This window comes from Pygocentrus nattereri, chromosome 1, assembly GCF_015220715.1.
Source record: "Pygocentrus nattereri isolate fPygNat1 chromosome 1, fPygNat1.pri, whole genome shotgun sequence".
In the NCBI taxonomy this organism is placed as follows: domain Eukaryota; kingdom Metazoa; phylum Chordata; class Actinopteri; order Characiformes; family Serrasalmidae; genus Pygocentrus; species Pygocentrus nattereri.
Genome location: NC_051211.1, coordinates 55610888 through 55634610, shown reverse-complemented (window position 1 = coordinate 55634610; position 23723 = coordinate 55610888). Strand labels below are relative to the sequence as shown.

At 42.3% G+C, this 23723-nt stretch overlaps 1 protein-coding gene across 4 annotated transcripts in view; it reads right to left on the bottom strand.

The window, feature by feature from the left end:
* grm8a (glutamate receptor, metabotropic 8a) overlaps positions 1-23723 on the bottom strand; it is a 400562-nt gene that overhangs the window by 81776 nt on the left and 295063 nt on the right. For all 4 annotated transcript variants that reach the window (XM_037538676.1, XM_037538670.1, XM_037538683.1 and 1 more), the window contains exon 7: positions 14358-14558. In XM_037538676.1, coding sequence (XP_037394573.1) covers positions 14358-14558 — 201 coding nt within the window. The remainder of the gene's footprint in view (positions 1-14357; positions 14559-23723) is intronic.

The window sequence follows — 23723 nt, the reverse complement described above, 5'->3', positions numbered from 1 at the left end:
CACATTTTTACTTGTTACAAGTATTTTTATCTAATAAAAATACTTTTATCATTCTGTTCATTTGAAAAATTATTAATTAAAAGACGTAAAAATGTCTAGAACCTGGTGGGACAGTCTCATAATGAGAGACGTTAGATATACTAACTAGATTTAACATGTTTTCACGTCCTAAGTTTTTATTTGTTTGTTTGTTTTTGGCAGTGTTATGCTTTGGCATCTGAGATGCGAAACTGGACAGCGGTCATTCCCTTTTAAACAGCAGGGGGCGTTCTCATAAGAAAGTCTCTCAAACTTTCAGTAACCAAGCAATTCGGCTTTGTTTTTACATTTTTATTTACAGTGGCAGGTGTTGAGCTGACTAATCTGCCTTTGTTTGTTATTTTGATTGAGTGTGTACCTGTGAGGCTTGGAAATAGGTCTAGCTATTGATTATTGACCTTGACTGAGTAGTTTTGTATTTCCGAACTTGAAATAAAATGCTGTAACAATTTTTTTACATCTATTCTAATTTTACATAAAGTTACATTGAAAAAAATGTATTTTTCCAGGTGAAATGATCTTAAATACAGTCAGAAAATCAAATGTTTCTCCTGCTGAGATTGGTGTGAGCTTAATTTAAGATGATTTTCAATATTTCCAGACATTTCTTACTTGTTTTTAGTCATTTTATTAGTAAAATGATCTCACTATTTTGGCAGATGATTCTGCTTGTTGTAAGAAATGAGCTTAAAACCGGCAAAATTATCTACCGGCAGTTCAGTGAGATCATTTTACTTAATAAAATGCCCTAAAATCAGTAAATAATGTCTTTAAATGAGTTAAATAATCTTATAATAAGTGCAAAACCATCTAAAAATGGGAAATATTAGATTTATTTACCAGATCATTTCACTTTGAAACACACACATATATATATATATATATATATATATATATATATTTTTTTTTTTTTTTTTTTTTTTTTTTTTTTTTTTTTGCTGTGTACAAAATATTAGCTTTGGTAACATGACTTTCCAGAGTAAAACTGAACACATCTAGACATTGTCAGACCTTTATTAAGAAACTTTCAGGGATACAACTGCAGCTCTCCACTCCTCTGTGAGCCACTCAGTGACCAGCAATAAGAGCAGAGGAGCTGATGCTACTTTTCCACAGTCACATCCGCTTTCATGGCCAGACAAACATCATGGATCGTTTCACACCGCTCTCTTTCAGACTTCCCTGGATTAGTTCGGGCCCAGTTTCTGTGCAGGTGCAAGTGTGGCTCAGTGGTACAACCAGCTTACTGCTAATTTGATGAGCGTAAGCCAGATTTCCCCCCATTCTTGCCCAGCTGCTATTCCGTAACTAGAAGTGAAGACACCTGTGCCGACGTGGGTGGACTGACACATCAGGGGCAGCACGGAAGGATGCAGAGGCACTTTCAAACCCACTTTGGTCCACATTTGTACTAGTGCTGCATCCTTTAGAGACACAGGCTAACACAACTTCAAGTGAAAAGGAAGTGCAAAACACAGCAGTATTTATTAATGAGTTATTAACACTTATAAGCACCAAACACTCCCTGATCATCATGCAGTTTTCTCTTTGTGCCTCTGAACCACCAACTTAATCTTTACTGTGTGTTGTTTCCTGGCATATCAAATGGTCTATTGCTACTAACACTTATAACCACCTAAACAAAGTCTTATTATAAAGTGTAAAGCACAACAGCATTTATTAACAAGCTACTAACACTTATAACCACCAAAACAAAGTCTTATTATAAAGTGTAAAACACAACATGTATTTATTAATACATTATTAACATGTATAAAAGGGAGCCTGACTGTAAAAAGTAAAAAACTACCACATTTATTAATGAGTTACTAACACTTATATCCATAAAGTGTAAACATGACAGCATTTATTATTGCGCCATTAACACTTATAACCACTAAAACGGGGCCTTATTGCAAAATGTAAAACCTAACAACATCTATTAACGTCATTAACTCTTATAACTGCCAAAAGAGATGCTTTTTGTAACGTTTGAAACACAACAGCATTTATTAATAAGCTATTAACACTTATAACTGCCAAAAGGAGCGTTATGGTAAAGTGTAAAACACCACATTTATGAAGGTAGTCTTAAGTAAAGTGCTATGAGACTGCTTATTAGTGATTATTAAAGTGTATATGATCTAATAAACCACTCAAGAAGGGTAGTCTTACTGTGAAGTGGTACTGCTATTGTAAAGACTGCAGCACGCCTACTGTCATGCATTTGTCAGGAAAATATCTAGAACGTATGTGCCGCTCCCACAAGCATGAATACTGCAGTCTTAATGTACCATAATTTACATCATGAGCATGAAAACAGGTTTAGTCTTTTTGGAAAGTGTCAAAATCTAAACCAATGCCATCAAACAGTTTCACCCTTTTTCTCAGTTTTTCCTTTTATGGCTGTTTGTTGCTCTCACTCCTCCTTCTCTTCCTCCTCTTCCTCCTCCTCCTCCTCTTCTTCTCTCATTGTCTCTGGCTGAATCTGCATTGCAGCATTGTCTGAGGCTCCATCTCCTCCGAGGTCGAGTCGTGAGGAGCTCCCTCTACCAGCAGGAGTTTCCGAGCCACGTCGATAGCGCCGTATCGGGCAGCGCCAGGCCGCCAGGGTCACGCGGCTGGCAGAGCTCAGTCTGCTGAGAAAGGTTACACCGTCCCGGTGGGAGAGAACGGCGCTCCGACAGGGGGACGAGATCGTTAAAAGCTGCTGTTTGCCAGCTTCTGTTTTCTCCAAACAGCCTCAGGCCCGAATTTGAAGAATTGAAAGGAGAGCTGTGATTTTTTTCTCCCCTTCAAGACAAAAGGCACTGGATTGATTTTCCAGCCAGGTGGATGTGTAAAGTGACCGAGGCCACTGGACGCCTCGGCCTTCTCTAAGTCCAGTTTGATTGGTATATGGATCTCAGGCATTGTTTCCTCACCACTGTCAACAGCAGACAAAGGGTCAACTCTTTTCAAAGAGGTTCCATAGAGAACCGCATACAACACATTGCCCATCCATCTGAAGACCCAAATGTAGAATTTGGTTCAACGTTCCCTTCAAGAAAGTTCTGCAAGCCTTTGAAATGAAAGCAAAGTCTGTTCAATTTAAAGTTCCACCTTAAAATGTGTTTATTCAAACTGCTGCCTTTCTGTAAATGTGTTATATATGGCTCTATATCGAATATGTTTGAAAATGTATCTATATAGCACCAAAAAGGGTTCCACTATTGCTACAACCCTGAGATGATAACAATAACAGAAGCTTTTTTGGTGCTCTATAGAACCATAAACAACACATATAACAAAAATATGAGAAATATTATAAAGTTAATACAAACATAAAAGTAAACAATAAAATGAATAATATTTAGCTCTGATATTAAATGTGCAATTTATATTTATATAATGTTCAATTTGTAATTAAAAATAAAGCCAGTCTTGCTGTGTATCAGACCTTTAGGACTGATTCTGAGAGGCCAGAGAATCGATAAAACATCCATCTTATGCTAATTGTTTATTTTTACTCATAATTAAGAGACCCTTATTAGTCCCACAACAGGGAAATTTCACCTCCCGATTTAACCCATCCCTGAAGTGAACCACCACACACACACACTAGGGGGCAGTGAGCACACTTGCCCGGAGCGGTGGGCAGCCCAATCCGCAGCGCCCGGGGAGCAGGTGGGGGTTTGGTGTCTTGCTCAAGGACACCTCAGTCATAGACAGTTGGCTCTGGGGATCGAACCGGTGACCTTCCAGTCACGAGGCTGGTTCCCTGACCTCCAGCCCACGACTGCCCACAGAATAAACCCAATAACCAGCAGAACGAATCATCATCAACGTTGTTAAAAGGTATCTGAGGAGTCATTTGTTTTGGCAGGCACTGGGTACATTTTTGATCAGAAATTCATAAGGATATCAACTTTCTGTCAGTATTTGCAGGTCAAACAAAGGCAAATCTGGTCTCTTGAAAATAACAACATATGGTATATGTGACTGTCTAATGTAAATACACTGTTAGAAATGAAGGTTCTGTTCAGGAACATTTTCCTTCATCAAGGTTCAAACAGTGTAAACGATCCTTCAGAGGTTCTACAGTGGTTCTAAGGTCTGATTCTTCTTCTTTCGCCTGCTCCCTTTAGGGGTCGTCACTGCGGCAACATTTTTTGTGCTATCAGCTTCTAAATCGACAAAAAGCGGTAAGTGGCTGAAATATCAAGGCTTCTGCTGGTTGCTTCGTCTGTGCAGAGTGTGGCCTGTTTAGCCTAACGCCCTTTTCCGCCTCTAGTGATAGCGATAGCGTTTGTACTAAGTGCCAGCTAGTTAGCTGTTTGGTGGAGAAGGTAGACCAGCTAGAGGTGCGCATCCGGGGGTTATTAAGGGATAGGCAGCCAGAGGCAGCGTTAGCAGCTCCGGGTGCCCTAGGGAGAGTTAGTATCCCCTCGACTCCGGCGTCAGAGCCCTCACAGCGGGGCGAATGGGTGACGACTCGGCGGTCTAGCCGGAAAGCTAAGGCTAATGCTAACGCTGAGGCCAAAGCTAGCCCACCGGAACAGCACGCTCCTCCCATTCGCATGTCAAACAGGTATTCAGCAATCTTTAAGACTAGGCTGAAAACTCACTTGTTCAGTTTAGCTTTTGGTAGCTAATGTTCCCCCCTAGATAAAGGCAGCAGATCCAGGGGTCCATGGACACAGGGAATTATAGTAAACTGAGACGCTGGTGCTGTCGTCCAGCTGCTCGCACGCGGTCACTCAGGTTGGTGGACGGTGGAGCGGAGGGATGCCAGACTGTCTCAGAGTGCTGCCGTGTCTGTGTGTCCTTCTGGTTCTCTCCTGTTAGTTAAGCTGTCATAGTCAGATCTGCCGGAGTCGTTAGCCACACTCTGTAAATGTTCACATTCCCTGTTTATGTACAAACAGACAGAATAAAACTAATTCCCTCTCCCTGCTTTCTTTCCGAGTATACAATCACCCATATGTCCAGCCGGACACTGAAGGACCACCATCTGCCTTGGACTAGCTGCCCTCCCTACACTGATGTTCTCATGGACTCCCAGCTATTCCTACTACCAATATTACTGCTATTAATATTAGTAGTATAATCACTTGTAGGTAGTTTGACCAGAGGAGGATGGGTCCCCCCTGGTGAGCCTGGTTCCTCCCAAGGTGTCTTCCTCAGATCTGAGGGAGTTTTTCCTTGCCACTATTGCCCTTGGCTTGCCCACTTGGGGGGTTTTGTACATTCTTCCACTCCTGTTAAAACTTTGTCTTTTCCGAAATTCTGTAAAGCTGCTTTGTGACAATATCCGTTGTAAAAAGTGCTATACAAATAAATTTGATTTGATTTGATCTGAGGTCTATCTCTTCTCCTTCTACCCGGCAGCTCCATCTCCAACATTCTTTGCCCAATATATCCACTATTCCTCCTCAACACATGTCCAAACCATCTCAACCTGGCCTCTCTGGCTTTATCTCCAAACTGCTCCACCTTCACCGTCCCTCTGATCTGCTCATTTCTAATCTTGTCCATCCTCATCACTCCCAACGAAAATCTCAGCATCTTCATCTCCGCCACCTCCAGCTCAGCCTCCTGTCTTTTAGACAGAGCCACAGTCTCCAAACCAAACATCATATCAGGACGCACTGCTGTCTTGTAGACCTTCCCTTTCACTCTTGCTGCTATCCTTCTGTCACACATCAGCCCTAACACCCGTCTCCACCCACTCCATCCTGCCTGCACCCTCTTCTTCACCTCTTTTCTACACTGTCCATTGCTCTGGATGGTTGACCCAAGATATTTGAAGTCATCCACCTTTACGACCTCTACTCCTTGCATCTTCACCTTTCCACCTGCCTCCCTCTCATTCACACATATGTATTCCGTCTTGTCTCTACTGACCTTCATTCCTCTCCTCTCCAGTGCAAACCTCTCCTCTCCAGATGAACACACACACTAGGGGGCAGTGAGCACACTTGTGGTGGGCAGCCCGATCCACAGCACCCAGGGAGCAGTTGGGGGTCAGGTGTCTTGCTCAAGAACGCCTTAGTCATGTAATTTCAGCTCAGGGGATTGAAATGGTGACATTCTGGTCACAAGGCTGGTTCCCTGACCTCCAGCCCCCGTCTAAAAATCGAGTTTTGATCAGCACCAAAATACAGACTCTATGGACTGGAAGGTGAATCAAAATTTACACTGTGTCAAAGTCTTTTATTCCCACAAACACTTGAGAAAAACTGGCTTTTCTGTGATACGGGCCCTTTAAAAATGGCTTTTCTGTGATACGGGCCCTTTAAAAATGGCTTTTCTGTGATATGGGCGCTTTAAAAACAAGTGCCTACCAGACACTGCACTGAAACGGAGATGACAGCGCTCCAAGACACCGAGGCACGTCTGGTCGCGTTCACAGAAGCACAGTGACGGAGTTGACACAGCTTTTGTCTCTTTCCGTCGTGCGCATCCGTGGTTTGTTTCAGACAGTGACGGCTGAGAATTGTGATTTGCTGGAGCAGGCGGCACGGATGGCGCTGCCCTGTACAGAGTGAATTAATGAGCTTTCGAGGGGCCCAGCCGTCCCTCCACCTTTCCCTCCCTCCCTCCCTCCCTCAACTTAATCGCTCAACAGCAGTTACGCGAATGTCAAACTGAAGGAAGAAACGCAAGCAGCTGCAAACCAGCGAGCAGACGGAGGGAGATGAAATTAGAAGAGTAGAAAGACTAATATTTACATGAAACATCGGGTACAGTGACGAGATCAAGACACAGCGTATTTAAAGCTATGAAGATGCTGAGAAATGTGAACCAAACACAGTTTTTCCTGAGTAACTTCATATGTTATAAAGGCTTCTTAATAAGGTGCAGCTGTGGGGCTGAGCAGAGTAGAATATCGGCTTATTATGAAGAAATACACCGGTCAGGCAGAACATCATGACCACCTCCTTGTTTCTACGCTCACTGTCCACTTTATCAGCTCCACTTACTGTATAGCTGGACTCTGTAGTTCTACAGTTACAGACTGTAGTCCATCTGTTTCTCTGATACTCTGTTACCCTGTTCTTCAGTGGTCAGGACCCCCATGGACCCTCACAGAGCAGGTACTATCTGGGTGGTGGATCATTCTCAGCACTGCTGTAACACTGACGTGGTGGTGGTGTGTTAGTGTGTGTTGTGCTGGTGCGAGTGGATCAGACTCCGCAGTGCTGCTGGAGGTTAAACACTGTGTCCACTCACTGTCCACTCTATTAGACACTCCTACCTTGTCGATCCACCTTGTAGGTGTAAAGTCAGAGACGACAGCTCATCTGCTGCTGCACAGTTTGTGTTGGTCATCCTCTAGTCCTTCATCAGTGGTCACAGGACGCTGTTGGCTGGATATTTTTGGTTGGTGGACTGTTCTCAGTCCAGCAGCGACACTGAGGTGTTTAAAAACTCCAGCAGCACTGCTGTGTCTGATCCACTCAGACCAGTACAACACACACTAACACACCACCACCACAGTGATGTTCCAACATCTAGTGTAAACCTTTTAGGTTGTTTGTGGAAATGTAGGTTAGAAATAGAGCTGGCAGATACAGAGAGATTGCAGAGATCCATGAACCAGAACCAGGAGGTGAAACAAAACAAACAGCAGGAAAAAACTAAGGAAACAAAAAGTAAAGAGGAAACACAGAAAAGGGCAGAATTTCAGGAACACTGCAGAGCAGGACACAAAAGCACAGGCGTATGAATACACAGAAAAACGATTAAACACAGCTGGAAGGCGTTACAAACTAAACACAGGTGAGCAGGATGACAAGGGGCCAGAGCTAGAGTGACGATACAGGGTAGGCATAATAGATGTACGTCCCCTCGTTATTCTACAAAGTGCTCAATAAAACCTTCTACCACCCTAGAAAATTTCCCATAACCATCAACCCCAGTGTCCACTCCATCAGACCCAATTGAACTAGATTTACTAACCGATTATTTAGAAAATACCTTACGATCCACTTTAGAAAATGTGGCCCCACTTAAAATAAAAAGAATAAGGCAGAAAAAGCCCCGTGGTACAACGATAGAACCCGGACCTCAAAACAAACAGCTCGGAAATTAGAGCGGAAATGGCGTCAAACCAAGCTGGAAGTGTTCTGCTCTGCCTGGAAGGACGGCCTTATAGAGGATAGAAATGCTCTCACTGAAGCTCGCTCAGCATATCTGGCCTCGCTGATCGAGAGTAATAAGTATAATCCTAGAGTTCTGTTTAATGTGATGTCCCAAATCACAAAAAATCAGGCAGGTACTGAACCAGAAATCCCAGCAACTCTCACCAGTGAAGCTTTTATGGACTTCTTTAATAATAAAATTGATAATATTAGACAACAAATTCAACCCACAGTATCAAATTCAAATCCAGCTTGGCCGTCATCTGACTTGGCTGATATAAATGAAAACACAGCTGTAGAAAAGAGCCTGGAAACCTTTTACCCATTCCCACAGCTAGAAATAGAGAACCTGCACACTCGATGCAATTCCATCAAAATTACTCAAAGAACTCCTGCCAGTTATTATAAACCCTATCTCAACTATTGTAAACTCGTCCCTTAGTCTGGGCCATGTACCCAAAGCTTTTAAACTAGCAGTTATCAAACCCCTGATCAAGAAACCAAATCTTGATGTCACCGTTTTGTCTAATTACAGGCCTGTTTCTAACTTACCGTTTATATCTAAGATCTTAGAAAAAGCTGTGGCCCAACAACTTAGTTCATATCTACACAAGAACCATATATATGAAAAATTTCAGTCTGGATTCAGGCCACACCACAGCACTGAGACGCTCTAGATAAGATAACTAATGATCTTCTTCTTCCTCTGATCAAGGCTACATATCTCTCTTAGTGCTACTTGACCTCAGCGTGGCTTTCGATACAATAGACCACAATATTCTCCTAGAAAGGCTAGAAAACATGGTTGGAGTCACAGGGACGGCCCTATCATGGTTCAGATCTTACCTATCAGAACGTTATCAGTTTGTTAGGGTAAACAATTTATCTTCCAATTATTCAAAAGTGAGATTTGGAGTTCCACAGGGCTCTATATTAGGACCATTATTATTTACTCTATACATGTTACCGTTAGGCACAGTTATAAGTAACCATGGCGTAAACTTTCATTGTTATGCAGACGATACTCAACTGTACATATCAGCCAAGCCTGATGACCAATACAGGTTAAAGAAAATGGAGGACTGTGTAAAAGACGTGAAAGGCTGGATGTCACGGAACTTCCTCCTATTAAACAGTAATAAAACAGAGGTTCTCCTTCTGGGTCCAAAATTAGCAAGAAGTAAATTACCAGATTTAATCTTAAATCTCGCCGACTTTCCAGCCTCACTCAGGTTTGTGGACGGTGGAGCGGAGGGACGCCAGACTGTCTCAGAGTGCTGCTGTGTCTGTGTGTCCTTCTGGTTCTCTCCTGTTAGTTAAGCTGTCATAGTCAGATCTGCCGGAGTCGTTAGCCTCACTCTGGAAATGTTTACATCCCCTGTTTATGTACAAATGGATAGAATAAAACTAATTCCCTCTCCCTGCCTTTTTCCTGAAGGACGACTGACTGCTGAGCCCTCCTGCTGCCCACTTCAGACCAGCTGCCCACGCCCAGCTACCGCCACCTGCCTTGGACTAGCTGCCCACCCTACACTGATGTTCTCATGGACTCCCAGCTATTCCTACTACTAATACTACTGCTATTAATATTAGTAGTATAATAACTCTGTAGGTAGTCTGACCAGAGGAGGACGGGTCCCCCTGGTGAGCCTGGTTCCGCCCAAGGTTTCTTCCTCAGCTCTGAGGGAGGTTCTACTTACCACTGGCACCCCTGGCTTGCTCACCTGGGGGTTTTACACTCTTGTTAAAACTTTGTCTTGTCTGGAATTCTGTGAAGCTGCTTTGTGATGACACCAGTTGTAAAAAGTGCTATACAAATAAATTTTTATTTGATTTGACTTGACAAATGTGGACCCTGGCTGGGAAACCATGACAGAACCCTCCCCTTAACAGTTTCTGAAATGGAAAAGAGAACTCCACAGAGTCAAATTCATGGGGCTGAAAGAGGGACCCTAAAAAGAACCAGGACAGGGAACTGGATTTGGACAAGGACAGGACCAAGGCAGGTACAGAGACAGGACATGAGGTGATGCAGAACCAGACAAAGCCCTGGAAAAGCCCAGGGAGGCCCCTCATCTTGCTAACTGGTGCACTATACACACACTCACCGGCCACTTTATTAGGTACAGTTGCTTGTTAACACAAATAGCTAATGAGCCAATAACACGGCCGCAGCTCACTGCATTTAGGCGTGTAGAGGTGGTCAAGACGACCTGCTGAAGTGCAGACCGAGCATCAGAACGGGGAAGAAAGGGGATTTAAGGGGCTTTGAACGTGGCGTGGTTGTTGGTGCCAGACGGGCTGGTCTGAGTATTTCAGAAACTGCTGATCTGCTGGGATTTTCACGCTCAACCATCTCTAGGGTTCACAGAGAACGGTCCGAAAAAGAGGAAATATCCAGTGAGCGGTCAGTTGTGTGGACGAAAATGCCTTGTTGATGTGAGAGGTCAGAGGAGAACGGGCAGACTGGTTCCAGATGATAGAAAGGCAGCAGGAACTCAAATAACCAACCAACCAAGAAAGTGTGCCACAAAGAATTAAGGCAGTTCTGAGGGCAAAAGGGGGTCCAGCCTTTTACTAGCAAGGTGTACAAGGTGTACCTAATAAAGTGGCCGATGTGTGTGTGTGTTTGTGTGTGTGTGTGTGTATATATATATATATATATATATATATATATATATATATATACTGAGTATCAACAGTGAAAATTGTTAACCTATTTTGTAAAATAAGTTAACCATGTCTGTGTTTATGAGGTTTGTGAAGCCGAAACTCTCTCTGAAAATCTGAAAGTCTAAGGTGGACCTACTTTGTTAGAAAGACCCAGACCCATGACTTCTTACTGTCCAACTATAAGCCAAAACAAATGGTACATTAACACCATAAAAAACATCTTCATGCTTTGTCTCTGCATCTTCTGTTTTTCTTCTCCATTTTTGAGGCAAGACTAACCAGTAGCTTTTTCCCTTCATTCAAGCATCTTAGACAACTTAATAGTATAGTAATAACCCAGAAGTCCTGGACTTCAAGAAACTGCTTATGTCACTTATTAGGTAGAGCTGGCACTGCATACACAATTCTATTGACGTTTCAGTGTTTAACATGTGCAGATTTGTTAAGCCCTACATCTATCGGTGTTGACTAAGTGAAGAATCTCAGCTGGTCAACTGGTTAGATTCCTCGTCATCACATCCTTGCATCTCAGATTGTTTTCGCTGCCTTGTGTCAGCTCTTTGTCTGAAGTTTGTTGTTGTCAGGGTAAGTTAGTATTGTGTATGTCTCATAATGTGGGATAAACACAAACTTAATGGACTGATTTTAACGTCATTGTTGCCTGTTAATTAAAAAAAAAAGATGAAAAAAGTCTTTGAACTAATAAATCTGACCCAAAAACAGTTGTCTGCCAATCTGCCTGGAAAAGAATTAGAACTGGCCACCAAAATTCAAGATCAGTGCAACCCTAGTGCTGTCTGTCGTGTAACACTGGTGATTCAGTCTCATCTCAATCTTAACATCATTTGTTCTCGGTGTGAATCTTGTCTTGGTCTTGACATCATTTGATCTCTGTTTTGTCTTGGTCTCAAAATAATTTGTTCTCTGATTTGGCTCAACATTATTTGGTCTTTCTCTCATCTCTGTCTAATTTGATCTTAATTTCATCTTGGTCTTGATATCATTTACTCCTGATATTTTCTTGGTCTTGACATCATTTGTTCTCAGTCTCAACATCATTCGATCTCAATCTCATCTTGGTCATGATCAATTTGGACTCGTCTTAGTCTCAACATCATTTGAATTCAGTCTTTTCTCAATATTAACATCATTTGGTCTCATCTCGCTTCTGACATCTCAGTCTTGTCTTGGTCGCTTGATCTCATCTCAATCTCAACATCATTTTCTTGGTTTCAACAACATTTGGACTTGGTCTTGTCTCAGTCAAGTGGATTTGGAAACAGTTGTCACCAGCTTAATGCAATTCCACTATGTGAGGTAACTGGAAACTCAACTTTTTTCTACCATTATTAAATCTCAAAACCTTCAAACAGAATAAAACAGTCCTGTCTCTACATGCATATTAAAATTAGTTTATTGCTGGTTATGGATCTAACTGATAATCCTGGCTCAGACTTTAGGTGTCCACGCCTATGTCTTGACTTGGACTCAGCTCTCGTGGTCTTGACTACAACAGTATTAAGTGATACTTTGTTTTATCCCACAAACAGTGAAATTCCACCTCCACATTTAACCCATCCATGAAGTGAAACACCACAAACACATTAGTGAATACACACACACACACACTCACTAGGGGGCAGTGAGCACACTTGCCCAGAGTGGTGGGCAGTGTTATTCACGGTGCCTGAGGAGCAGTTGGGGGTTAGGTGTCTTGCTCAAGGACACCTCAGTCATGGACTGTCGGCCCTGGGGATCGAACCGGTAACCTTCCGGTCACAGGGCTGGTTCCCTAACCTCCAGCCCACGACTGCCCCATTTACCCATACAAACTAGCCTGACATTGGTTCTCCATAGAAAATCATTGGCCAATAGTCTGTGATGCTCTAGAGCAGCTGCACATGAGCCTATTGTCACCATACCCAATGTCAAGAGGGGGAGGCTATAGGGGTATAAAGCCATCCAGCATTGGGCTGTGGACCAGTGGAACTGTGAGATGTGATGGAACCCCATCCAATACCTTTGGAATAAGTTGGAGTGATCTAGAACTGATCATCCAACATCAGCACCTGACCTCATTTGAACATCATTAGATCTAGAATTCTAATTAGCCTACTGTCTCTGAACACAGAGGAATTAGACCTCTGCATTTAACCCATCCGTGCAGTGAAACACCCACATACATACACACTAGTGAACACACACACTAGGGGGCACTTGCCTGAAACGGTGGGCAGCCCTATCCATGGTGCCCAGGGAGCAATTGGGGGTTAGGTGCCTTGCTCAAGGGCACTTCAGGTGCGTACTGTCAGCTGAGGGGATCGATCCAGCAACCTCACAAGGTTGGTTACCTAACCTCCAGCTCAGCCCACAGCATATGGAGATCTAGGGGATTGAACCACTGAGCTACATCTCCCCTACATTATGTGAACTCTGTCTTATCTCAGTCTTAAAATTCATTTTACTCAGTCTTGTCCTGGTCTCAACATGATTTATTACCCCATACACACACAAGCCAAAATCCCACACATCATGTTACGTAAGTTCCACTGGTAAACCCAATCCAGCTCAAACAGTGCTAAATGCTGCCTTGTTGAATACCACAGCTGGAGATGAGCAGCTGTTTTTGGTCTTTTCTTAGTCTTGGCATCATTAAGAATTCATCTCATCCTGTCTCAGCATTATTTGATCTTGGCCGTGGTCTTGTCTTAGTCCTGGCATCATGAAGACTTAATCTCATCCCATCTCAACATCATTTGAACTCAGTCCTGTCTTGGTCTCCACATCACTTGGTCTCAGTCTCGTCTTGGTCTTGACATCATTTGGTCTCAGTCTTGATACAATTTATATTTGGCCTAGTCTTGGTCTCCACATCATTTCGTCTTAGTCTCGTCTTGGTTTCGACATCATTTGATCTCGGTCTTGATATAATTTATATTTGGCCTAGTCTTAGTCTCAACATTATTTGGACTTAGTTTTGTCTTGGTCTCGAGATAATTTAGACTTGATCTCATTTTAGCCTCAACATCATTTGAACTCTGTCTTATCTCAGTCTCAACATCATAGTTTTAGTCTTGTCTTGTTCCCAACAACACTTGGTCCCAGTCTTGCCCTGGTCTCAACATGATTTGGACTCAGTCTTGTCTCAGTCTCAGGGTAAGGTGGAAACTGGAAACTGAACCTCTTTTCTACCGTTACTGAATATCAATGAAACCTTTGAACAGAATGAAACAGTGTTGTCTCTACATGTTTAAATAACTGTATTAATTGCTGGTTATGGATCTAATTGATAATCCCAACTCAGACTCAATGTTATCAGATCTCTGTTTTGACTTGGACTCACCTCTAGAAGCCTTGACTACTATTCATACAAACGAGCCAGTAAAATGCCACCCACCACGTTACACAAGCTCCTCTGGTAAAACTAATAGAGCTCAAACATTTCTTAACGCTGCCTCGTTAAATACCACAGCTAGAGATGAGCAGCTGTTCAAATGAGCACTAAAGCCAATCACTCACCGTTAAACTTGACCTTGCGGATGTACTCCAGCAGCTCCTTTCCATTAATGTTACTCATGCGGGGGCAGAGGCCTGGGTATCCGAAGCACAGGTCACGGTGCATGTTGTGAAGAGCGTGGGCCATGGCGTATACCGCGTCCATCACAAACTGAACCTTCCCCTCCTGCTCGTAACTGGAGTCGCGGCCCACCTTCTCCAGCCCTGGACACAAACACAAAGACATCTGAAGTGCTATCTTCTCTGCACTCTCTTCAACAGGGTCAGCACCAGTCTCTCTGGGCCAGATACGATCTTATAATAAGAATATTTGGAGAGAACCTTGAGAAACTGTGAGCTAAATGAAAGGAATTGAAGCTTATTAAGGTGTGAACAAACTGAGAGTGACATTTTTAGACCAATTCAACACTTAGATGGTGTAGATGGAGCTCAAAGTAGGTAATAAGCTCATCAATATTGTCCAACAGACAAGAACCCTGTTGTTATGTATGTCCTCACACTTAAAATGCAGGACATTATGGGGTTGCTTTCAGATTCCAGCTGAATATGAGCAACAACTGTAGCAGAAAAAACAGAATGAATAAGATCAACACACTGTTCCCTTCAATCTCCTGGGCAGGTAACAACAGTGAATAACTGGGAAAATGTTATTATACTTTAGTTGCCTGGGGTCATGTTACAGAAACGTCTTAACTCTGAAACCTGATCTGTTTAGTCTCCATGACGACTTCAGTACAGACTGAATTTCAGACAGTAGATCTTACAGAATATCAGCTCCACCTTCATCATCTCATCATTAACTGCAGATCAGAAAACGGCATCACACAAACATCCTAACTGGACTAAACCTCCTACATCCTGTCCTAACTTTGGGATGAACCCCAGCAGGGTCCTGACTCCTGTTTAAGGCCCGTTTCTCTGGTTCTGAGGCGGCTGAGTCAGGCAGCGTAGTTCACTACCAGCATAATGAGCTCCATTTATTTCTACTGTAAAACGCGGCTTTCACTGGGAGATGTTTTTCTCTTCTAACTCTGCGTTTTAAACATCTCAGACGCTGCCGACTCGAACTCCACCGCCCCTCTGATCACCTTCCTGCGTTAATGTAGATGATGAAATATTACAGTGACGGTGGTGAATAATGAGGAGGCGGAGTTGAACGAGTGTCTGTTTATTAGGAGCAGGAATGTTAGTGCGCTCGGCTAAAGCGTTTGGGAAATGGAGACTGAAACTGAGAGCAGTGGTACTCTAATACACAGCAGGTGGTGCTCTGATAAACAGCAATGGGCACTCTGATAAACAGCAGGGGGCGCTCTCACAGTTTTCACAATGTACACACTTTAGTTTTGACATTTTTACATCAATAACTTTATCTGTAACTTAAGTTAGTAGCTGGTGCCAGGAGCAAATAGAGCTGAGTAGTCGAGTGGAGCTGTACCATGCGGTGGAAATGTGATATAATTTATTCCTTCTTCTACACCAGTAGGCACACTCAGACATATGTTAATCCCCAGTAATGAAGAGCTGTTTAATATGATGCCCACATCTACCTGATAATTAGCTTAATTGGTTAATCAGAGCATTGAGGAGGTGACTGCCCAGGCTATCTCACGAGTAAACATCTACACTCCTTAATCCCATCATTCTACTTCACACATACAGCAGAATAAAAGAGAATTGTCCTTTTCAAAACTCTAAAAAGACAAAAAAGTCTCACATTACTACGCAACACACTGGGCGTTCACATCGTCCCTCTGTATGGATTTAATTTTGCCAGCCATCATGTATTATTTTCCTCCTGCCGTCAGCAAACTTTCCAACATGCTGTTTTTTTTTATGGCCAGGGAGATACACATGTATCGAATCCTTTCAGCTTGATTTTTTTTTTTCCTGCAACCTTCGAGGCAACAAAAGATAAATAAAAACATGCCCGGGCAAGGTGAATTAACAAGTGCTGCGAGCCCTCAATCAATACTCATGTCAGTGAGGAATTAATAGGCTCCTGTAAATGAAATTCAATCCACTTTTATAGCGTCTCTCGCGCGGTGGGAAAATGATGCATTCGCTCCTCCAAAAAAGAAAGACTGATTACCCGCCTTTTCCCCCGGTGATGAATAAGACCCAGGCTGTGGCTGGAAAGCGGAGTTCAACTCCGTGAAGCAAAACAAGGGCGACATGTTCTGCAGCCTCTCTGCACATTCAGACTGGAAAATTCTCAGCACTAAGCATCGTTTTCAGCATCTTTGAGCGTCGTTCTGTAGTGGAGATGAGTCTTACTGCAGCTCTAATCATCTGTTTTTGTCACTGTCGAGGCTTCCAGGCGTTTGGTTCTTTCATCCACAGCATGTGGTGAAATGACAGGCAAGCAGCATGTGGTCAAACAAGTGCGGTCAAAGCTGGAATCACTTCATGACGCACCTTGATTCCGTGCCCAAGGTAGCTGGCGAAAAACAGAGCAATCAAGATAAGCATTCAGGGATCTGCATGTCTGGCAGTTTGGTGCTTTCTGTGCTTTGTATTCCCAGAGAGTCTCTTAAACAAACCGTGTGTCTAAACCCGTGATCCGTCGGGGACTTTTGTCAACAGGCTCGGGTCTCAGTCAGCCGTATAATCGCCCCCGCAGGTGGCTGATTGGATTTATCTAGCATAAGTCCTCAAAAATGAGAACACAAGTGGCTAACCAAGCATGGAGACCAGCGAGGACAATCAAACAAAAACACTAGCACCCAAGATCCACACGTTTGGGTCATTGCGGCTGAAAAACAATCCCTGTCTGTGTTGTTTGTCAGGTTGCTTTGTTATGTTGCATCATTCCTTTCACCGTTTCAAAGCTGCCAAAGACTCGTATTCTTTTAACTCAGTGACATGCAACTGAGAAACGAGCCACGTGAATGATTCACGCACTCTGAGCTGTGTCTGTGTCTCCCTGCAGACTGTAAAGATTGTCAGACACTGCAAGAGCGAGTCACTTTAGATGCTTTTCCCGTAATGTAAGTCGTTTTAACTCTTCCTTTGGGAGGCGCTGCCAAAACATAATTATATAACGGCGTTTTAACTCAACGTTATTGTGTTAAGCTCTATTCCTTAGATGAATGATTTTCAAATACGAGAACGTGTACAAGTCGACTGTGTGATCGCGGTTAAACATCAGACAACACATCGAGAATGAAAATAAAATAAAATCTGGAAAGAAATGACTGATTTGCATAAGAAATATCAAACGATCATAACATTTTAAATGGTAACGAGGTTTCCAGAGCACCTGCAGCTGTTATTAGAATTACTGTTCATAAACAATGTCAGGCGTCCTGTAGTTAATATTGGGTGATATGGCAAAGATATGACCTCACGATGCTGCTCAGTACAAACTAAATATCACAGTATTTACTTTTTAGTTTTTCTCAGGTTTGGTAAGTTGCAGTGCACAAAGCCCAGATAGCAAAAGGATAGTGGACCAATGTTGGCCCACTGTGTCACGACTGGCCCTCCCAGTCCTCCATGTGCTTGTGTTTACCTTTTGGTTTCTTGTTTTGTTTCTTCCCTGTTCTGCCCCCTTGTTTCTAGACTCCGCCCTTGATTGTTCTCACCTGTGTTGTCCACCTGTGTATGGTTAACCCCCCTCGTTGTTCCTGTATTTAAGCCCTGTGTTTTCCCCTGTTAGTTTGCTGGTCTGTGTATTGTATTGCATGGTGTTTGTTCTTCTGGCCTCAGTTGTGTGTTTAGTCTGTCTTCCTTTTCATTATGCCTGTCCCTCCATCTCTCCGTGTTGGCTCTTTGACCCTGGACTGTTTAGACCCTGATTATGGATTTGGCCCTAATAAATCTCGCTTCTCTCAGCGTATGCAGGCCTCATCATCGCTCCCAAGTGTTACACACTGATGGCAAAGCTGGCGGTCCACTGGTGTTTTGCTCAGCGTTTTCTGGGAGGCCCACCAGTGGTATAGTATTTGACAAAATTCCACATATTACTGCTTATTGTCTGCTCACTGTCTCATTTTCTTATTTTTCCTTCTTTCCTTTCTTTAGTTATACCTTGTAAATTAATTTAGTAAATCATTTTAATCCAGCTTAATGTCAGCAACAGCACTTTCTATAAAATCATTTCATATAAGGACTATAAGGACATTTACATTATTTTTTCTCTTGGTTCTTTGTAACATGTCTTGCATGTAGGACAGTAACCTGGGTGGTCTCAGGGTGGACCAGCTGTGGCAAACAGTCAGCAGGGTGCTGAAATTATCAAGCCAGCAGATCAATATACGCTATGAGGGAAATGCACTAGGCCTGGATAATATCCCAAAAACAATTATCATGGTCCGGACTTGTGAGACCAGTTACGGTTTCTGTGTCCATCTGCTGTACTTCTAAATCGACACCAGGAGCAATTCTATTTTTATCTTTCTGTGATTTTGTGCTCTCAGATACGAGTCTTTATCCTCTAAACAAGCATTTTTAATCATCAGTTCATTGGAACCAAGCCTGTACTGAGGTGCGATAGCAAGCTACAGATCAAAGCCCCACAGAACAGGTTCGTTTGCGGCTTTCTGTCCCTCCATCGTCAATCAGTGGACTTTGCTCTACTTGTGATAGCAGAGTAGGGGCTAGTCGAAGCGAACCTGCTATGGGGTCTTTGGATCTCTTCAGCTATGCCATGCTTGGTTAACTAGGACAGTGGCACTTAGCTAGGTAGGAGGCTCCAGCTCCAGGCACCAGAGAACCAGGTTTAATTTGTTTTCTGTCCCTCCAGCATCAGCCCCTCGACTTCGCCTCCTCAGAGCTGAGTCATTATCAACTAAACTTGAGTCAGTGAAGCTTTTGTTAGGCAGAATCAATCCGGTTCTTTGGTGAGCAGAGCTGACAGCATGTTCGCTAAGCCAACACGACCCAGTTATCAGCACTGTCTTGTAGAAATTGGTGTGAGATTGAAGCTTTGACCTTTATGGAATGGTGGGTTTAAAATTGGGCACTGCCTTCATGTATTTGTGGTTTCCCAGTTTGAAACAGCGCAGCAGGATGTGGCGGCACAATACTGACATAAACACAGATCCAATCAGCAAATAGCTATGACGCTACACCATCCCGCAGAACGGTTCTGTGGTCTCAAGTACGGATAGCTAACCATGCCTAAAAACGTAAAAATAAAAAATAAATAAAAACGGACTGGGTCTAGGTTTTAAGCGTTCTGTGTTGAACCATGCCCATGTGGAACCGCCACTGCAATGGCTACCCTCCATGCTTAGAACCCTTCAGCCCTGCAGTGGAAAACTGGCCAACGATATTTCTGCTGCTTGAGGCTCACGAATGAATCATTGCATCCAGAAATGCAATGGAAGGAATAACAGGAAGGCATGTTAATCCTTAAATATTAGTTATTGACAATGTTTTGCTGGGCTGTGTTCATATTTTTCATACTGTTTTATATTATATTATTTTATTTATTTATTTAGTCTAATCTTGCTATTAGGAGCCGGGTTGAAGGAGGTCTTTTATGTTTTTGTCAAACCCCCTCTACAGACCCTAAAGGAGATAAAAACTGGGAGGGAAGTGGCTGAGATGTGGCTGCGTAGAGGCGAACAGCTCTCCTACATCCCAGCACTGGTTCATGAGTGCTCTTTATCACTTCGTTTTAATTTGTATATTTCGGGTCGGTCTTTATTTTATTTATGTTTTTCTTTCGGGAAAAACGGACAACAGCAGAATCTGGAATAAATCAACCCGTCAAGCTCAAATGAACAAACCTGTGGACGCTGAATGTCTTGAATCTCCAAACATTACAAGGAGGCTGTGGGAAATAACTGGAACTGTTGAAACGGTCGATGTAATACTTCTCAATATAAAATATGCATCACAGCATTTTTTCTCTGATGAATCGCAGTAGATGAAATGCATTAGGCCTGGGTAGAATCCAAAAATAAGCACAATATTATCTTTGTGAAGTCAACCTCAACTGTAAATCCACCTTGTTTTCACTTTGTTACTTCATGTACCTGGTCTTATTAGGAGCAATTCATCATACGACGCCATTTACCAAAATACATGTTGTCCTGTAATTGTTAATTGAGGTATAGTCATTTTAGTCCCAGCTCTATCTGATGTTTGAAGATGTCACTGTGCCCCAGCAGGCAGAGCAACACAATATGAACCAATAGGAATACACTTCCCCCAAACCCCGATCCCCCCGCCAACCCGACTCCTCCCCACCTATCATGGAGAGACATTAGTCAGCAAGCTCAGAGACTCTCCCTGGAACCCAGTTTCACTCACAAATGCATCATGGTACAGAAGTTCCATTATTATGGCCACATTCTCAACACACATACATGGGCCACTGAAGCTTTGACTTGCTTTCTCTGCCATCTTTACCTAAACATTAACTGATTTAATGAACATATTTGGCAAAAAACCACACATTAAACAACATAATACTGAGTATCTTAACCACTTTAGTTTTGAGCTCCTTCTGGTGTGGGTTCACGGTTTCTTCTCTTTAAATGACACAACAAAAGTGAATTGCATGTCCAGGAAAGATTCTCACTACTCAGTACTTTAGCTCTCTGAGTTACTCTCTAAAACCTAAACACATCTGTATCAATATCATTACAACATTCAACTCAAGTGCAATTCAGTTTCATGTCGGTTTTGAGCAGCAAAAGTTGCATGTAAGCCTTACTGTGCAAAAGGTAAGATGTAAGACGTAACAGGTCCTGTTACTGAATGATCAATTAATTGATTGATTGATCGATTGACTGATTGCAACAGCAAAGTGAAGACTTTCACATTTACTCTGAAAAAACATCATTCGGTACATGACCGATGGAGGAATTCATCAACGAGACGTTTGGCATCTCAGGCTCCCAAAAAATCAACATCCAGGTTATTTCACCGCTGCAGTCAAATGGCAAATGCTGGGAATTTTTTTCTGTAACAATATTTTTACTAAGAATTCTCAACGTAAAAATCCAACAAATGAACAGACAAATATTCACAGATTAATTCAAATAAATTCAATCAGCCAAGGTCCTGTCCCAAACTTTTTAAACAGACCTTTTTAATCAAAAATTGTTTCAAGAAAGAAAATATTTTTGTTTTTGTGTTTTTTTTTTCTTCACTTCATTCTTAAGAAAAAAGTTATGAAAAAATGTTTGCAGACAAATAACTTCTTATAATTCTCTCATTCTTTTCTTAACTTTTTTCATAAGAATAATAAGAGCGAGCGGTATTATTGGAAACATTATGCTCTTAAATGTTTTCTTGCGGTTACGACAGACTCTCACTCGTCTCACGCTGTACGAGCTGACAAGGTCCAACCGGAATTTATTAGCTTATCTACTCTTGCTCATCCTCGTCTCTCGCTTTCCGCCAACACTCCACAATTAACAGATTCTTTTTCCTGTTTCTTCCACCATCAGCTCTAGATTTTGTTTGCTAATTTTTTTAAACGCTGGGTTTGATGTTCTCCCCATTCTGCTCCTCTGAGTTAATACACATTCTGAATGTATCTCATGTTGTTCGTGGTACGTGGTAAAATGCAACATTTGGACAATAAAAAAAAAAAAACACTGAAAATTTTCTTTAGAAAATATTTAACATTATTTTTTAAAAATTTCAGAAGTTTTTTTTTTTTCAAGAATTGCATTTAAGAACATTTATATGAACTCCTTAGTGTTTAAGAACCTTCGCAACTTGTTCCTCGTCACGCATCCTCCTAGAACCTCTTTGGATTTGGACTCGATCTCCCAGAGGACCTCCACACAGCCAACCACTAACCTGGACTCAACCTCCCAGAATTCTTAGGGAGATCACCTGACTCTAATGTGTGTCACCTGTGTTCTTGATCACATCCTCTTTAAAAACCTAGTTTATTGTATAGTCCAGGCTTCAGCTTAGGGGCTTTGTGAAGTGTCCACTGCGCGATCTGCTGAACGTTCTTTCCATTGTACGTTTCTCGTGTTTGACCTTTGCTTTGTGTTTCTGGACTTTGCCCTTTTTGCTCAGCCCTTTGGCTTATTTGGATTCAGATTTTTGACCTTTTTGCCTGTTTTCCCGACTACGTTTTTGCCTTTCCCTTTTTCGGACATTCCGCCTGGTGCTGTGTTCGTGTGTTTGTTTCTCTTCTGCTTTCTGGAATCGACCCGTGCCTGTTTTCTGACGACGACTTTGGATTGTGATTCTATCAGTACAGCCTCCTTTGTGTTTCATATCTCCGAGCGTCTGAATCCGTTTGGCATGTTACATTCCTTAAGAACGTTTTTGTGAATCCAGGCCTCGGACAACCATGAGACCGCAAGAATGGGGATCTTCAGTGCTGCTCGGTTCTGCATGAAATGTGAAGAGCACTGAAATATCTCAGAGCAGAAACAAGTCAGGATATGAGGGAAAGTCTACTGCTAGAATAGCGGCGAGCAGAGAAGCTGTCACTTTCCAGAGATGCTTCACCAGAGGGCAGAAAGCATGAACAAATATTCTGGGAACATCTGAAGAGCATTTAGAGTAAAGTTCACCAGTGAACAGTTTAATCTGGAATGCCTGCAATGTTGAGAGAGCGTTCCACTCACCTCTCTACTGAACTGAATACAACTCGCTACTGCGTTTATACTAGTGGTATTAATTAAAGAAAAATCAAATGAATCACATTAATAGGTTGTGACTGCGATCATGATTCATCGTGAAGTTTAAGTAGTCCTTACTTTCTGTTTCTGGAGGGAGATGAAACAAATAACAGATTTCATGAACTGCATGGCAGTGAAAGGCAGGGCTAAACTGTGCTTCTGCTGCGTCTTTGTTGAGCTGGACCCACTTTATCATTTCGTGAGTTGAATTTCAGCGCGTGGGAACGTCCTGGACGAGTGTCTCCTCATTTGACCATGAGAGGCTGAACTTTCAGCTCCGCCGTGTTTGCAGGGCTGTGTTTGAAGTGGCCGACTATTTTACAGCACTTGGCTAAAGCACAGACAGACCAGCTGTCATGGAGATCCACTGTGATGACCCTCTGTATACATACAAACATACATATGTATATATATATATATATATATATATATATATACACATTTATTTTGCTGTTGTCAGATCAAAACCTTGTATCTCCAAAATTGTAACTTTACAGGAGAAGGTAAAAACATACTCTAATGGAACCAGACTTTTTTTTCCAAGTAATTTTGGGTCATTTCTTTTGACCCAATCATCATGAAATTAACACACAGTATATAGGACTATGGGTATTTTTGAATTATGTAAAAAGCTATATATATATATATATATATATATATATATATATATATATATATATATATATATATATATATATATATATATATACAGCACTGTGTGAAAGTTTTAGGGCGTCTAAGCGAATGTTTAACCAGTTTCCCT